Raw genomic sequence first — 18,577 nt, 5'->3', positions numbered from 1 at the left:
CACACTTGCCAGGGGGCAGGGAAAAAGAAAAAAAAAAAAAAACAACCAGGAAAACTGAAAACAGCAAAGGGGCAGGGATATGTGAACTACAAAACGGGCGGGAGGAGGAATCCATTTGGAAAAGGGATGGGGCTTGCCATTCACCAGGAGGGATGAAATTATAAATGAGAGGCTCTCGGTGGGATTTAGTCAATTTCCAATGAAGTCAATTTTCAACTACCCTGTTAACCAGTGTAAACTTTATCCAACACTTTATCTCATTGTAATTCAACTGTAAAAGAGCTACCTTGGAAATGAATTTGACTAGCTCACACTAAATCCTTACTTAGCCACAGAATCTGAGAATCAACACATGAAACTACAATACCATGCAGGTGTGTGTGTGTGTGTGTGTGTGTGGAGAGAGAGAGAGAGAGAGAGAGAGAGAGAGTGAGCGAGCCTGTTTTGAGGTTACGATTATTTACTGACAAATTCGGGGAGATTAAACAGAATTTTAAGTTCATTTTCTTAGTTTGTTTTGTGCTTCTATAACAAAAATACCTATGATTGGATAGTTTCTAAAGAAGAGAATTGTTTCTTACAACTCTGGAGGTGGGAAGCCCGAGGTGAAGGGGCTTACAGCTGGTGAGGGTCTTCCTGCTGTGTCATCCGTGGCAGAGGGCAGGAGGAAGGGGAGTGAGACAGGATGTTTCCATGGGGGTTCAGAGGTTGGAGGAGACAAGAGGAGATTGAGGGGGGTGGGGAGAGGGCCAAACTCATTTTTATAATCAACTTGTTCTTTTTTTAAAAAAAGATTTATTTATCTGAAAGGCAGAGATACAGAGAAAGAGAAGGTGAGAGATGAGAGACGAGAGAAAGAGAGAGAGAGAGAGAGATGGATCTTCCATCCGCTGGCTCACTCCTCAAATACCCCAACGGCCTGAGCTGGGCCCATCTGAAGCCAGGAGCCAGGAGCCTCTTCTGGGTCTCCCACATGGGTGCAGGGGCCCAAGCACTTGGGCCATCTTCAGCTGCTTTCCCAGGCACATTATCAGGGAACTGGATTGGAAGTGGAGCATCTGGATCTCAAACTAAGGCCTATATGCGATGCTGGTACTGCAGACGGAGGCTTAACCTTCTATGCCACAGCTCTGGCCCCATCAACTTGTTCTTGAAATAACAAGTCCACTCCTGCTGTGATGGCATGAATCCATTCACGAAGGCAGAGCCCTCATAATCTCATCACTTCTTAAAGGTGCTGGGGAACCTGTTTCCAACACAGGAACTTTGTGGGATACATTCAAACCACAGCACTTTTCTCCTTTTAATACCGACTAGCTTTCCTGGTCTGTTGCCTTCATTCCTGCATACCACAAAAGAATAGGTACAGGGCTGTGATAGACCTAAGAAAATACTCAGTCCTCATCTGCCCAGATACATGGATACTCAGTGGAAATTCTCTCTGCCCTGTGTTTCAGGAAGGGTTTGGGAAGTCTTTGAAAACATTTCATTGAGTTTCCGGGTGAGAGGAGCTCTTCTTTCCATTGGTTGCATGGTTCAGACATGTTGAGATGGAGCAGTCATATTTAATTTTTTTTAAAGATTTATTTCATTTGTTCGAAAGTCAGAGTTACAGAGAGAGAGGTAGAGACAGAGAGAGGTCTTCCATCTACTGGTTCATTCCCCATATTGTTGCAATGGCCAGAGTTGAGCTGATCTGAAGCCAGGAGCTTCCTCCGGTCTCCCATGTGGGTACAGGGGCCGAAGCATTTGGGTCATTTTCTACTACCATCCCAGGCCACAGCAGAGAGCTCGATCAGAAAAGGAGCAGCTGGGACTAGTACCTGCACCCATATAAGATGCAGGAGCTTCAAGCCAGGGCTTTAATCCTCTGTGCCACAGTGCTGGCCCCACAGTGGTATTTAATTTGGGCCACATCTTTCTTCTTTCTTCCAACTCTGTGAGCTTCTAAGTAAGCAAAAGCCATGTCTATAAATATCTCTGTTGATTGATTTTCAGTTTTGCTTACTTTCAAGTAGAGTAAGGTCTTAAAGATGCTGACAGAGCAATCCATACAAAGATTCCAGATATTTATAATTCCCTGCTATGGTTGAACATGTTCCCCAAAGTGCATGTGTTATTTTTTTATTTCAATGCAACAGTGTTCAGAGGTGGCCAGGTCATGAATGGGTGAATGCCATTGTCATGGCAGTGAACCCCTGATAGAAGGATGAGTTTAGTGCATGCGTGCACACATGTGTGCGTGCACAGATACACACACACACACACACTCACCTGGCAGGTGATACCTTCTGCCATGGGACGAAGCATCATGAAGGCCTCACATGGGCCCCTTGACCTTGTACTTTCCAGCCTGCAAAATTCCAAGAAGTAAATCTCCGTTCACTGTGAATTACAGAAGTGAACAAAGACACCTTTCCCACCACTTCAACCATCTTGCCCTTGTTTAATCTGACAGCACTGCTTTAGTGATTAAGAATGTTTTCTAAGCTTCAAGAGCACTTATTTTCTTGTTGTATTTATACTTATTGAGTTTATACCTTTCATTTGTGTGATTGATTATAAAGAAGCCTGGAACCGCTGAGGATATGCACCTGACTAGGAGGAGCATACCTGCAAAAGGGTGAACTAGGAAGAGTCTGGGGGCCTCTGGATTCTGCCTGGTCATAGCAATCAGTCAGTAATTCTTTTAGGGAGAACAATGAGAGCTGATTCAGTGACTGGTAAACGGAAGGCATATAAGAGATGGTGTGTGTGTGTGTATGTGTGTGTGTGTCCCCAATTTACAAATGCAGAACCCAAGTTATGAAAAGTTTAAGTGATTTACCATCACATAGCTGGTAAACCACTGGGTACAAGGTTAAGTAGAAACTCTTACCATTATCCCAGAAGTAGAGTGGAAAAGGTGAAGCCTGGATGTACTGGGTAGTACTGAACGGGTAACTAGGCAGGAGTTAGAGAAGCCTTCTCCAAAAGAGGGAAATCTACAACGAAGCATAAATGGAGCAGGCAAAAGGGGGCACATAGTTATCTGGACCAGGGGACCTGCATCTGAAAGAAGACAGAAGAAACAGGAGCCCAGGTGGGAAGAAAACTGCAAATAGTTCCTAGAGTTGGAGGGAGATGATAACATAGGAGTTAAAGAGGTAAGTAGATGTCAAATACGACAAAAGCTGCATAAGGCACTCTAAACAACTTGAACTTTACTCCCAGAACAATGGGGACTGCTAAATGGAATTAGGCAATTGAGTCACAGGCTCAGATTTGAGCTTTTGGGATATCACTTGACTGCATTGCAGAGGAAAGACTGGAATGCCAAATAGGACTAAGGCTAGGGCCTGAGTTAGCCTGACATCTGCAAAGATAGAGAGATTTGTGTCGAAGTTAGTTTCCACAGGACTTACTAATTGACTACAGGTGAAAGCAGTGGTGACCATGAGGCAATGGGAAATGGGACTTTAGGTTTTGGTAGCAGTCATCTGTTGGAGAAGTAACATCCTTACAGATGCAGAACAGGGAATAAATTTCAGAGGTAGCAAAATTTTATTCCAGGCATGTTATATCTGGACATCCAGTTTGAAATGACCTTTGAGTACTTCAATATATGGGACTCGAGTTAGCAGCAGAAAGATCTGGGCTGGAAATATGCATGTTGTAAACAAAATTCATGGAAGAAGATTAAACAATATAAGGAGAATCCATATTGGAAAGAATATGAGGCACACATCCTGAATAGTAGCAAATTTCTGATTATATCAGACACGTGAGTGAAATCTCAAGACGAGACCGCCATAGCCATGCCACCATGCTTATGCGTGGAGGCCTGTAAGGCATAGCATCTTTCTTTTTTTTAAAGACACCAATGGACTAAGCCTGATTTTCCTTACATGAAAAACACAGAGAGTGATACTGCGCTGAAAAATCCATGGCATGGCTGTAGCATGTCTTGTCCAAGCAAGCAAAATCATAATTCAAAATCAAGACGCCATCATTATAAATATTTTTTTTTATTTGTACATCATCAGAAAAGGTGGTGGGGTTGATGCCAATAGCAGCTGGCAAGAACAGGATAGGATGTCACATCTGAGATAGGGCGTGTCAGCTTCCAAGTCTTTACCCTGCCTCAGGAATGGCCATGCTCTTACAGGTGGAAACCAACGGGCCTTAGAACCGGGGTTAAAGTCTCAGCTCCACAAACTATCTCCACTCCTCAATATCAAGCAGCTTTAAGCAGCCCCAAAGACAGACATACTTGGGCAGAGAGCAATTAATAATAATAAAAAAAAAAGTATGGAAGTGGGAGCTTAACATACGCTCCCAAAGTTTGTTTTTGTTTTGTTTGCCACAGTGGGCCAGTCTGCGCCTGAGAGGCTGGAAAATGTTAACTGTGAATTTCCTGCCATCTCTTGCCTTCTCTGGGTGGATTTCTTTACTCAGAGGAGGGCATTCACACAGGAGCTCTGAAGTCTCCATCATTGCAGCCGCCAGTGGTCCCAATCACTCCCAAGTTAAGTCAGGGCACATTTCTCACTGGGAAGTCCTGCGGCCTCAACCCATCCCTGCCCCTGCTAGGCTGAGAATCAAGATTTGCTATCACTCAAAGCCCAGGTGGACCAAAGTGCACCCATTACGTTTTTCCTGCAAAGTCCTAGGGTTCATTTTGCTTTGCGATAGTACTGTGCCTATTCTTATTATTCCTAGCTAGTGCCTGGAACCCACCATTACCATCATACTCTAGGGAGAGGTCATTTCATCCCCACTCCATCCAATGCACTAAAACTATTTGTAATTCAATATATCATCTCCAAATCCACGAATTTTGCACGTGATTATTGTTCTTAATTTTGGTGCCTACAAAAAAACCCTACACTGCCTTATGAATTTTAAAGCAATTATATTCCCATTGAAACCACTGTTTCATCTGTGAATGGTGGAATAATGTATACATTCCAATAGTTTGGAATCGAAAGGGTTCCTGGTCACAGCGAATTGAACGGGAGCCCCCTGAAGTCACCCTAAATACCTCTACCTCATGGTTTGCAGTTCTATGACTTTTAGAAGCAAATTTGCATTTAAAACTTTTGCATGTATTTTAACTGAGTTGACCTGCACTGTTCTCTGTGCTGTCATCCTTGCTTGGTTTTTAATTGCACATGTGAAAAAGTATTTCCTAAATAAAGGATACAGGAAAAAAAAATACCTCTATCTCCAAGAAGTAGCCCAGTATCTGCTCACTGGTTTGCTCATTCCCTCCTGCCCCCCAGCTCCATCCGATACACGTTTCCCAGGACGTAGTGCAGACTTCTGGCTGGAGAGGCTGGAAAATCTAACTCCGAATTTCCTGCAATCTCAGCCCCACTTTCTCCCGTGCGCCGGCCCCGGCTGCAGCCTTGTTATTGTCACGTGGCCGCGGGGTCGGCCGCGGCTTGCGGAGCCAATAGGCGCGCGCCGGCCTCTGCCCGCCCCGCCTCGCGCCTCGGCCGCGCGGGGACTTCGCGCAGCACCGCGGGGACGGGGCGAAAAAAGTTTCTTTAGGGGGCCAGAAGGGACTCGGGCGTGCGGGCACTGCTGCGGCTGCAGCTCCACCGCCGTGGGCCGGTCGGCTTTGGCTCTCCCTCCGGCTGCCGGCGGGCATGAAAGGGCTTCGCTGCTGGGAGTGAAAGCAGGAGTTGACCGAGGAGAGCGCGCGCGCGCACGCGGCCGGGTCCCCGGGTGATCGCTGGACTGGAAGTTCGTGCCGGGCCCGAGTGCGCACGGGCTGCGGAGCGCGGGGCAGAACAGACGCCGCGGGGCCGCCATGGGCACGCCGAGGTTCCCCGCGCCCGCCGCCGCGCTGGGGCTGCTGCTGTGCGCCGTGCTGGGGCGCGCAGGCCCGGCCGAGCCGCCCTCCGGGCTGGCCGCCGAGCGCGCGTGCCCCGCTCCTTGCCGCTGCCTCGGGGACCTGCTGGACTGCAGTCGCCGGCGGCTGGCGCGCCTTCCCGAGCCGCTGCCGCCCTGGGTCGTTCGGCTGTAAGTATCTGTCGCGGACGGAGGGGATGGGCACATTGGACGCGGCGAGGGCCCCGGGTTGCTGGGGGCTTGGCGCACAGCGTTTTGCACGCGGGCAGCTCCTGCTGGCCCGGGCCGCGAGTGGCGCTCCGTGGAGGTGGAACAGGAACGGTCGCGGCCTCTCCGAGCGCTCTGCGGGCCGCCTAGGTGTGAAGAGGATAGCCGGCTACATGGATGTTCTTAGGGCCTGGGGCGCCGTCCGGAGATGGTAGCGAGCCTGGGGGTTCCGCGCCCGAACGGAGCGGGAGAGCTGGCTACCTGCGGGGCGGCCGGAGTTTGCCTTTGCCCCTTCGGGAGCGTGGCTGCCCGCTCAGCTTCGGTTTCCTACGAATTCAGGCCCGTTTTCCTGTTCTCGATCGGCAGCTGAACGCGCGCCTTTCGTCTGGGAAGCCCCTGGCACAGAGTTTGGTCGCTGTTCCAACTCTGGCGGGCGCCCCGTGTGCTTCGCCTTGGCGTGCGAGCCCCGCACCCCCACCCGACCGCCTTGTTACGCATCCTCCTGCGGGTGAGAAGTTGATTGATAAGACTGATCGGTAGATACGGAAAGGAAGGAACCGGATTGTTCAGCACCAAGTCTTCTGTAACTTCCAGTGCGCCCAGGGCTGCTGCTGGTACGGAAGTTCGGGGATTTCAGCTGTGGAGGCTGAACACCCGAAGTCCCTGCCAACATGGGGGGACCAAGTAATGTGGCTGCAGACGCAGCTCTGTGTCTTACTCACGTCCGGCCCCCCCTCTTGTTAACATTGGAGATGTGCTGTAAAATGTTATAAAGTCAACATTTGTATTTTTAAAAAAGTCCTTTTTTTTTGTTTTTGGAAAATGTAAAATTACAGTTCAGACTTAATCTTAGATTTGGGCCTAGCAAAATCGCAGTGGAAGTTTTCAGATCTTAGACAATTCTGGTAGAATGTTCTCCAGATGCTGTGCTGCTTCGGTTTTGTAGTTTAGGAAAATTGTGTTTTTAAATCATCATGCTTGGGTACATCTTTTTGTTTGTCAGCGGTAGAATTGTTGACTTTCAGACAGCATATTCTTGGTGTTCTTAATAAACCTTAGTTTAACAAGAAAGCAGAATGAGGTATTGGTTGATAGGTAATCTTCTAGCACGAGACGTCTTCTTTAGTCGTTTTTATTACAATTGAAGAAGGAGATAAGGGCTTTAACCCAGAGCAGGAAGACTTTCAATTAGTTGTGGCTAATTCTATTCAATTGCCTCTTGTGGAGGTCAGGCTGCCTTATTCATGAGCTGTGAATGGCTCTATTGACAACATATGGAACTGAACGTTTGAATGACTGGAGGTGAACACCTATGAATAACAGAGGGATGAGAACCAGCAAAGAGTACCAAGCTTCCCGGGGTGTGCTATGAAATGCTCGGATTATTCAGTGAATCTAACTGTCCAGGTTCCTCCGGCCAGGTGGCCCACTGGGTCCTGCCAGTCTGCAATATAGTACTTGCAATAATATACTATTTGTAAACTCAGATGTTTTTTGAGAAACTGAGTTTCCTCTGATTACAAGTTGGGTTGAACCAAAAGGGGTTCCATACCTGTTTAAACATTGTCTTAAAAGTAGCTGACCTAATTAGGATTTTGTTTTGCAGATAATTTGGTGGCACACTAAAAAACAAATTACAGTTTATTTGGTTAGCACGGTCTTTAATTACATTTCCGCCAGCAGTAAATTGTCTCAATACAAGTCCACATTCCTTAAATGTATGTGAAAATAAGTTCCACTTGTATAAATAAGCGCTCAGCCTGTTGTCAGAAGCCCCGCTGTGATCACTCATTGAACAACTCTGTCATTCTTGTACTTCAGTGACTTCTAACCGTCTTTGTAGGTGTCACCGAGCCATGTGGTCCAAGCCCTTTATTGTGTTTCTTTTGTTTGTGCCTTAAGCTCTGGAGGTCTCCTCTACCTTTGAAAGGAACAGGAGCTGAGTTCTACCTTCTCTGTTGTTTGGTGTTTTCCACAGGAGGTCTAAGGAGCTACTACTTACCTTTACATAATTAGAAAAGCTCTTAAACAGGCTGTTTCAGAGTTCAGAAATCAGTAGAAAAATACATACTGTTCCGCCCCCCCCCCCCATATCTGCCTGTTTTCTTAGATAATTAAAGTAGTAGGTTTGTCTTTGGACTAGTTTCTGAAAGCACTATTAAGAAAAATTTCAGTGTCTATCTTTTGCTTGTCTTGTTGAATTTGCAAGTTTAAAAAAAAACATAGATAACATGCATGCCTTTTTCCACTTTATTCAGTTGTAATTTATTGCCATAGAAGCCCTATGTGTGAAAGTTGAATAGTTTGAGCTGTAAAATAATAACACTGCACTCAGTTCTCCTTTCAAAAAGTAACCTCTAACACTCTAATGAAAGTGCCTCTTAAAACAGGAACTATTTGAAGCCTTGCTTACAAGCGCCCTTAAAAGCAGACTTGGTTTACTTCTAGAGTTCTGAACCTAAAGAGGAATGCTTATTAGAATCTATCATTTAGCCAAAAGAGGAAAAAAGTTGCTCAGTTGCCAGTGAGAGCTTCAAGTATTATTAAATTCTCACTGGGATTTCAGAATTATTTATTTTATCACGCAGAAACGTTTGCATTCTCAACGGGGCTTCGAGCAAAAGTCTGAAAGGTAATTTTGGCTGGTGTGACTTCTTTAGTGTTGGCGTGTTATAAATCTTCTGGTCCATACCAGCATTTGGGGTGGGGGTGGGGGGGGTAATAGTCCCTATGGTTTTCACAGCTGTTTTTCTGTATTTTCCAGACTAAAACTTGAACATAGCAGGCTGATTTATGAGTCACTTTGGATCACTGTCTTAAAACAGCTACAGCCTGGCTTTTTTGTTTTTCAGCTTTCTAGATTCCTGCTGAATTAGCAGCTCTGCAGGCCCCAGTGGGATTGATTAAGAAGCTATGCTGGATTTGCATTTCAAAATTTGACTTGGAAGTCAGATTGCCAAATGCTGAAAGGAAGAAAACGATAGCTGAAACCAAATGCTGTAAATTAATTGTTTTCATATAAGTTTCTTTGCTTGCAAATAGGCAGGAAGACAGACTTTTCTCTACCATATAGAACCAGTTCTGTTTCTATGTATTTGACCTGCTGAGTTCTGGATAACTAGCTACCACCTCCCTATCTCACCATCTTTTTCGTTTATTAACTTTACTACAGAAACACTTTTTAAAAAGTTTCCTGGGATGATGTTCATTAATAGAAATCTAAAAAATAAGAATCACCTTCACTGAATGTGTTATATTCTGGATTTAAGAAGACATGGGCATTTGCACAACTTGACTCTCTCTGTAATGGTCTAGCCATAAAAACAATATAAGGAAGATTAGGAAACTATGACATCCTTTAACTGGAAAGTAATTATTTCTGAAATGTAAACTGTATTAAATCTAAATTTAGGTACATTGAAAGTTTCACTGCTTTAAGTATTTAGCAGTATAAGTCACTTAAGAGTGATTTTCTTTCTCTTTCTTTTCTCCTTTCTTGCTCCCACATATAATGTGGTTTTAATAGCACACAAAACTCAAGAATGGAAGTGTGTTGCAATAACTGAAATGTTTAAGGTTGCCAGCTCCTGCTTCTGGGTCAGGAATGAGTGGTCTCTGAAGGCAGTGTCTGATTTTAAAGGTCTTTTGTTGGGAGATCTCATCCCATGACTGGTTGAAGAGAAGCTAAGCGCTAGCAGTCTCCTTTCTCCCAGGACTGCCCTGTGAAATAATCCTTACAGTGAAGTGAGGAGTGTGGTTTTCGGTTTTTGTAATTAAGAGGAAAATCACCTGGGTTAAAGGTAAATGACAGGCAGTGTCCTTTCTGTGAAAGCTTGAAACAATAGGGGATGCAGGTCCAAGGGAGACTGCCACCTCCCAGGTGAAGGACTCTTTGCCTTGGTTGTTTTTAAAACCATGTGGGAAATCTGTGACTGTCTGGGGTGCTAAAAGCACACAGGTTTTGTTTGAATCCTAACGTGAGTTGTTGGGCTCACGGTTTCCTTGATGAACTCCAGATGGACTTGAGCTGAGCTGTGAGGGAAAGTGTCTGGCTCCAGCCAGCGTGGTGAGCGCGCACAGCAGTGGTTGTAATTGCAGGATTTTTATAGTTTAAAGACTGTGCCAGATTTTTTTTTTTTTCATGTTATAACTCTACCAGAACAAATCTACTCATGTCTGTTACTGTCTGGTAGGTCTTTAGGCAAACATATTTCAAATAAAACCTTTGCAGATTTTTTTTTCCAGGTGAAAGAGAAAAAAATCTAGGTTTATTCTCAAAACAAAAACTCAAGGCTGAAAGGATGTCTGATTTCTAATAGTAAGCCAAGTACCAAGCCACACTGTGCTTTCTCTGGATGCGATTTCTCTCCTTTGTTGAGGGGGGAGGAGGACACTCATGCATATAACAGATGCAGAAGCATGAAATGATTTCATGCTTTCTCCAATCAACTTATGTATGATTATTTAAAACTATTAATTTTAAACATTATAAGGATTAACTTAGTAAGGGTTAGTTAACTACTTCTGATGGAGGAGCTGGAAGCCAGACTGGTTGTTAAGCTGGTTTTGAACAGCTATTTTCAGCCATTTCGTTTTCATTATACCACACCATTTTGAAGGCCCATAGTCAGAGTATTGACCAGTATAGGGAAGGTGACCAAGCCTATTGGACAGATTTTGTTCCATATTTCACATGTTAATGCTGAGATGTCTTTTTTAGCCTAGAGTATTATGAATGCAGCAGTTTGTTGTTTTAAATAGCAATGCCCTATGGAAATTGCTACTAAGTTAGAGTATTTGAGTAAGAAGTCACTGAAATTTGATTTTAATGATTGTAAGTTTCTGTACAGTCCGCTTAACTTTGTTAGAACGCTGATGTGGTCTCAGATATAGTAACAGATGCTGCGATGTTTTTGAATGCAAGAAAGCCAAGGATTCCAGCTGTTTTCTACTTTCTTGAATAATCGGGTGCTTTAACCCAGAGAAGCTCATTCAGAGCGCCTGAGTAGCAATTCCTGTTTTGTCTGACTGCATTAAGGACCTTGGTGCTTGCTTTTTTTTTTTTTTTTTGATAATAAAGGAGTTTCTTAGAGGCATTGGGTTCAGCAACCTGCCTGCTGAGCCACTGTTCCTGAGCCATGATGTCATCATGTCAAGGAGGGAGTGACTGGGCGAGGGAAGGCATGGGAGCCAAGGGCCCAGTTCACAAAAGATCTGTTCACCCTGTGCCAGAAAACAGCTCTTAAAATGTCTGTGGGCTTCAAGTATTCGAATCTGCCAGCCTCTTCAACAAACTTTGTGCGTGGAGGTTGTATTTTTGACTTTGCCATTCTGGTTGCCATCTTGTGAGTGGGCAGAATGGACCAGTTATTCCTCCCGTTGTCACGAGTGTTGCTGGAAGTGGTTCATAAGCCCCCTGTGACTTGCATATCACTGAGCACTAATGGTAATTTTAAGAGAGCATTTGTAATTTTATTGTTGTTTTCTTGTAGGGACTTAAGCCACAACAGATTATCTGTCATCAAGGCAAGTTCCATGAGCCACCTTCAAAGCCTTCGAGAAGTGTGAGTCTGGGTTATTTTCTTCTTGAGTTCTCCATAAAATGTATTACCCCTCACACCGGTCCACTGTGAGGGACGTTTGTAGTACTTTATTTACAGCTTTTAATTTGAAAGTTATCTTTAAGTAATTCTTTTAAAAAGTTTTCACCTCTAGGAATTGCTGCTTACCTAATCTGTCTTTTTTTTTTTTTTTTTTTTTTCTAGGAAACTCAACAACAATGAACTGGAGACTTTTCCAAATCTAGGACCAATCTCGGCCAATATTACACTTCTCTCCTTGTAAGTGGAATTTTGCAGAATTGTGCATGTATGTTTGTAGGGCCAGGGCCAGTACTTCTACTTGAACCAGCATAAAGATCTTATAAGCCAAATTTGAGTGTTTCCTTCAGGGTATTATTAAGAAGGGCTCTTTAAATTGATTCACTTCTTCTGCAGCCTCCAGCTTTGTTACTCCTAAATTTCAAATATTCTTAGAGCAACAGACTTTCCACTTTGCTTTCATTGCCAAAAGATTCAAACAAATCACCTTCACTCCGGAGAGACGTGTATTTGATTATGTTCTGTAGAGGAGGACTTTAATTCTGGTATGGCTCAGTGGTTGGCATGGGATCTGTGGAGTCCGTGTTACATAGTTCTTGGTGGTGAGTGATCAGAGTGGTTTTGTGAGCAGGAAAGGCGTTTGTTATAAGCCATTGGAGTATCCTCTTTTAAGTATGGCGCCTGCAGGTTCAGCAACAGCAATGGAAAACATCAGCTTTGTGCAGCTAAAATTCAGTACATGAAAGTCAGAAAAGTCTCTGCTTGTTCTTTTGCAAATAAGAGTTTTCAAATTCAGTTGAAAATTATGTAAGGTCTTTTATGTTTTCAAGCCAGGTAACATGTTTATATATATGTATTGCCATAGCTTTGGGGATAATTTTGACTTTTGGATTTACACGTAGCATTTGCCAGCCCAAAGTTTGATTTCTAAAATTAAGTAATCTATCACCTGAATGTTGAATGATTAAAAAATATCTGTAAGCTCCTGGAGTTGAGAGTGTTTTCTTCCTTGAAACAACTTTAGGAAAAGAACCCACTCTTGTTAGTTGCTTCTGGGAAAGGTGTTGGGAGAGTTGAAATTATACAGTGCATTTCAGGAAAGCTGTTCAATTAATTAAAGTGATCACTACACAATTGCTTACATCTGGTGATTTATAGAGGTTTGTTTTTACTGAGGGCCCAGGTCAGCCAAGTCACGGGTGCAGCCGCTGTGTCTGCTGTGTCTGCTCTCCTCTGTTTGAATAAGAATTAAGTGACATTTGATACTGATGTGGTTTTTCCAAAGATCAGAAACAGAAAGGAATGAAAGAAAAAAAGCAGTTGGTATTTGACAAATAAACACTGAATTTAAGAAATGTTTTTCTGCTGGCATTAATACCTTGTTTCTTTGTCTTTCACAATGGCTTAGCATATTAGAGTTTAAATGGGATACTGATTTGGGTACCTTAAACATCTTCAGCTTTTCTTGTTTGACCAATGGGGCCTTTTAAAATCCACCCCACTATGCTTCACTGTCGTCCTGAGTATTGGCAGTTCCCATCAGCACGTCCAAGAGCGCCTTGTGGGTCATGGCACAGATTTCATGGCGGGGGGTGTCTGGAGTGCACTTTTGGAAACCGGGTAGGGAGTGGGCAGCGTCTGTTCTTCGGCTTGGTATAGAGAGTTGGAGGCGTCAGAACTTGTGAGAAAGTCAGAAACGTCTGTTGGAAAGAAGTAATCCAGTGATTGTACCCTTTAACACTATACCTTGTCATTAGAGAGCTAGAATGACATTTGGAAAGTTAGACAACCTCAGCGTTTGGACTCTTCTGCACGCAGTTTTGTTTGTTTCACTTTAGCCAGTGCTGTGTGTCAGATCAGCCTGAGTAATTTCACTTTCTTTCCCCTTAATTTGTTGGAGTACATCTGACTGGTGACTGCTTTGTTCATCTCGTATAATGATAGATCCGATTTATTACCTGGATTACAAAGACTCTGGGAAGAGTAATCTATGTGTCGGGCTGGCTAATTCCGTGTGGAGAGTGAAAAATCATTTTCATACTTACAAAATATATTGAAAAAAAATTTCCACTCTCTGCTTGTTTTCTTCTACAAATGTTTCCTTTTGTCCTGCAGGCTTCCTTGGATAGTGCGGTACACAACCCTTGTTTCTAGTATCATTAATTCGTGTTGCATTGTGTAGGGCAGAGCATTTTCTCCTATGTAGAAACCATTGGAAATAATCAGAGCCAAGAATCAGCACTTAAATACATTCCTGCAATTTCAGAAGGAATCTGTTAAACCACATGACCTAGCTCAGAAACCTGCTGTAGTACCACAGTCAAATCCTGCGTCTTTCAAAGTAGTTCTCAAGACTATTTAGGTTATCAAGGGTTTATTTTTTTCTTAATCTTTATGAATTTTTTCTTAAATGTGTGTAAGAAAACATATTTCTACATGATTTGCACAGGTTAAATAATTTGAAAGCCATGGTAAGGAAAAGCAGCTTTAGTTGGAGTCTTAAGCATAAGATGTAACAGTAGTACCTTGTGTGTACCTTGTGCTGCCGTCATTCTGGCCATGGGGGCCTCTCCCAGCTGCTGGGGCTGGATGCAGAGTAGACTATACCTCCTCTCGTAACTATAGCAACCAGGAGCTAGTACAGGGTCAGCAACACCCCATGTCCAGAGATGACTTCAGTAAGGTTCTACTTCTGATAATGTCAGGGAATCCTGGCAAGATGTCCAGGGCTGGAGGGTGGTGGTTGCATGCCCCCATACGACCCATCTTAGGGTCATCTGGGATACAGGAATCTTAAGTAGACCTGTGTTGTTTTGAGTGCCACTTAGAACTGGCTCAGAAAGCAGCTAGCATAGGAGGGGCAAAGCTCATGGTTTGTATGTGTTTTTTAAAGTTTTCTTTTGCTGTTTCCTAACTCTGCCTTGATGATTATATATATATATATATATATTTTTTTTTTTGACAGGCAGAGTGGACAGTGAGAGAGAGAGACAGAGAGAAAGGTCTTCCTTTGCCGTTGGTTCACCCTCCAATGGCCGCCACGGCTGGCGCGCTGCGGCCGGCGCACCGCGCTGATCCGATGGCAGGAGCCAGGAGCCAGGAGCCAGGTGCTTTTCCTGGTCTCCCATGGGGTGCAGGGCCCAAGCACTTGGGCCATCCTCCACTGCACTCCCTGGCCACAGCAGAGAGCTGGCCTGGAAGAGGGGCAACCGGGACAGAATCCGGCGCCCCGACCGGGACTAGAACCCGGTGTGCCGGCGCCGCAAGGTGGAGGATTAGCCTAGTGAGCCGCGGCGCCGGCCTGATGATTATATTTAAGAGAAGAAGCAGAATAATTTTTGGAGTGAACACGTCTACAGGAGAACTGTGGACCTAGCAGAAGCGAGCAGATTATCCTGGATGTACTAGTTCCTACTTCATGTGATGTGACATGACCAGCTCGAGCCATGGATATGTTTGAGACTGTGTCCTAGGTTAGAGAACTTTGAATCCCTGAGTGATGCAACACTATTGTTAACAAAAAGAGGCCTTGTTGGTTATTCAGTAGAGCTAGTTGGGTCTTAGTCTTGATGCTGATGGTTGATAGAGTGCTGCCCAGCCTGCAGATGCCTGCCCAATGTCCTGTAGTTGAGAAGTGTTAGCTCAGTGGCTGTCACAGCGGCTCCCCCAGTGCTTGATGCAAACATAGGTCCCCTGACCCCATCCCTAGAGATGCAAGTTCATGGGGTTGGATGGGCCCAGGAGTATCCTTTTAACACACTGTCCTCAGCCAATTCTGGCCAGGTATTGCATAAACATTTCTGGAACTACGATAGTGTCAAGTTCATCATCACATGAGCTGTTTCTCTTTTATTTCTGACATCAAAGGTAGAGCGTATCTCTCAAGTCCGTCATTTGCTGTATAGTCTGTCCTTTTGCCAGGGATGACATTGCTCATCCTTCGGGACAAGTTTGCCACTTTTGCTCGTAGGACCTCCCCTCCCCCAACCCAACATGTGCTCTACCAGTGCGAATCCTCTGAGGAGATTCAGAGTTGAGATTTGGCGTTTGCAAATTAGACTCTCCCAGCAGCCCAGAAGCAAGGTGGTCCTGTTTGCAAGGCAGCTCCCATCCTGCCAGGAGAGAGATTAAAAGCAAGTCTCAGGTCAGGTTGCCTGGAGCTGATGGCTGGCTGTAGCCTTTCCTAGGCTTGTGTCCTTGGGCAAGATACTGTCATTGTGCCCCTTTGAAATGAGAGTATGGAATGCCTAACTCCAGGGCTGTTGGGAAAATGTGGAGAGAAAGTGCAGGTAAAGCCAGCTCACCCACACACTCAGTGCTCTGTGAATGGGGGCTGATGAGTGAAGGTGAGGACCCCAGCAATTCATTCCTCTACATTTTACCAAATGCCTACTGTGTGCCAGCCTCTGTTTCAAGCGCAGGGGACACAGGAGTGAAGAAGTGGACACATTGCCTTTTATCACGACGTTTGCATTCTAGTGAGGGGTGAGAAAAGACCAGATAAGTAAATGGACTTTGCAAGATGACTTGAGTTACCATGAATGCTATGAAGGCAAACAGAGGAGGCTAAAAGGATTAGAGAGCTCTGGTGTGGTCTTTCATGAGGTTGGGGCCGGTGAATATTTACCAATTCCTCTCAGGAACTGGGCACTGTTCTAGGGCCAGGATTCATCAGGGAACAAAACAAGAATCTCTGCCCCCGCAGAGCTGAGCTTTTCTTGGAAACAGAAAGACAAAAGACGAACGAGAGCTGGGGAGAGAGAGCAAGTGGGGAAGGAGTGAGTGGTCAGAGACAGACAATGCAAGGTTCAGTAGGAAGATGAAGCTGAGTTAGGGCCTGCATGCAGGGTGGTTGTCCGCAGTAGCGGATGGGGGATCATCTGTAACCCTGCCCTGTCCAGCTCTTGCCTTGGATGGGTTGGGCATCCCTAAACCAAAACTCCAAAATCTTAAGAGTCTATGTGAATATTCCCAAATCCAAAACACTCTGAAATCTGAAGTGCACTTCTGTCCCACACAGGTGTTTTGCAGAAAGGACCTGTATATCCGCTGTGACACAGTAACCAGTAACAAAATGCGTTTGTTTGTGTTTTTCCCCTCTGTGTTGTGACCTCTGTGGCTGACTTCTTTTCCCCAGCACTTCATGCAGGTGTATAGCATGGAGTTAGTGCTTAATTAGTCTATGAATTAAGGAGTGATTATGGAACAGTGGCATGCACTTGGCATAATTTAGACAGATCTCTGTAGTCTACATCAGACCCTTAGTCTACACCAGCAGCTAAAGATTGACAACGGAGACAGTATACCTGTGTTATGCTGCACTTGGGTTCAACTGTCCGTACTGTCCATACTTGGTAAAACAATAATAATACATTATGACAGTGGTAATAATTGAAAGGGAAAAAGTCCAGCTCACCACCGGGGCCGGTGAGTGCACGCTGGAGTGTGTGTGCATGTGGGGGGAATAAAAGCCCCTTTCGCATTTGTCTTTCTAAGACGGAGTGTATCAGCCTACTGGGGCGACCTCAGCATTCAGACATACAGATTTTTTTCACATCCTCTGTGCCCTTCACACTTTTTGATCCCGACACTGAGAATACAAAACCATAACAGTGACAGAACACATACCCCCACTCCCAGACGCCATGTGTGTGCTCACACTGAAGGCAGGTGGACCAGGTGTGGTGATCTGATGGAGTGCCTGCCTGCAGGACCTGGAAGGGCGTGTGGGTGACAGGTGGCTCTCCCCCATCTGCTGGCCCTGGGACCCAGTGTCGCGTGAGATCTGAGATCTGGCTCCATCCCACCATGTCTCCTCCCCTCTTGGAGGGGTTTTGGGGAAACAGGAACACATGAGAGTCGCATCCCTCCCTCGAGGGCCCATCGTATATTACAGAGAACAGCATGGGGTGGTGAGCAGTGAGGCAATGCCTGTGGCATGGACTGGAGCTACTGTCAAACTCCAGACTCCAGGAAGGACGGGGACTTTTCTTTCAGTTTTGCAACTCCCCTCTGGTGCAACAGGTGTAGTCCCTAGTGGCACCTGTCAGGCGTCTCATTCCAGGGTAGGACTTTGGTCTTGCTGAACTCTCAGCAAGCCTGGTTCCATCCGCGGCATATAGAAGATGCTCATTACATACCTAAATGGGTGAGAGAGATCTCGGGGGCCCTTGTGCAGTAAGAGAGAGGCCAGAGCACAGAATGGGGCACAGAGGTCTTTGTCCTGGCTCATCCTAATGACCTACCTGACCTTAGACAGACTTAATTAACTCTGTTTATCTGTATAAGATGTCTGCCCACCTATCCACGAATGATTCCGGTACAGTATCAAATGGCATAGGTACATAAAAGGGCTGCAAGACGTGTGAGCTGCCCCCACCCCCTCACAGTCCTGGTGGGCTTGGTAGAGGAGCAGAGAGGCTGGAGCCAGCGGGCCAGAGTGGGTTCTTGTGCAGGAGGGTCACAGGAGGATGGTGGGACTCAGAAACATTATCTTGAGAGCAGTAAATGAAGGAGCGGGAAAGCACTTTGCGTTTGGGGAGAATGAGCAGAAAAACTATTGTCCCCTTCAGAAAGCTCCCTGCAAGCGCATGGACACTCAGCATTAGTGATTGAACAGCAGTGGTGGTCTGAGGGCTCGTGTGTCTGTAAGGTGAATTTGAAGCTGTTCCGTGTGCCCTTTGATAGCACCTCCTTTTTGCCAAGTGCTAGGGATCAGGAAAACAGGACTGGCTTGTGCTCTCCCAGGGCTCTGAGTAATGGGGAAGGCAGAAGGGGAAGCCATAGGCTGCGTCGCATGCCGCCCAGTGTGTGTGTGGGGGGTTGGCCTGGGGTGTGCCCTTCCAGGTTTCAGGGTGGGTGGAGCCGTGGAGGGCAGAGGAGGTGTCGGGAAGTCAGGAAGGAGAAGACTGGAGGAAGTTGGGAGGGGTCAG

General features: G+C 45.4%; 1 protein-coding gene across 1 annotated transcript in view; it reads left to right on the top strand.

Moving 5' to 3' along the window:
- Nucleotides 1-5,650: 5,650 nt before the first annotated feature.
- LRIG3 (leucine rich repeats and immunoglobulin like domains 3) overlaps nucleotides 5,651-18,577 on the top strand; it is a 48,693-nt gene continuing 35,766 nt past the window's right edge. Inside the window, exons 1-3 of the mRNA XM_002720902.5 lie at nucleotides 5,651-6,009; nucleotides 11,538-11,609; nucleotides 11,811-11,885. Coding sequence (XP_002720948.2) covers nucleotides 5,798-6,009; nucleotides 11,538-11,609; nucleotides 11,811-11,885 — 359 coding nt within the window. The 5' untranslated portion in view covers nucleotides 5,651-5,797. The remainder of the gene's footprint in view (nucleotides 6,010-11,537; nucleotides 11,610-11,810; nucleotides 11,886-18,577) is intronic.

Source organism: Oryctolagus cuniculus, chromosome 11, assembly GCF_964237555.1.
Source record: "Oryctolagus cuniculus chromosome 11, mOryCun1.1, whole genome shotgun sequence".
Taxonomy (NCBI): Eukaryota; Metazoa; Chordata; class Mammalia; order Lagomorpha; family Leporidae; genus Oryctolagus; species Oryctolagus cuniculus.
Note: the sequence above shows the minus strand (reverse complement) of the source record. Positions and strands in the feature narration are given on the sequence as shown.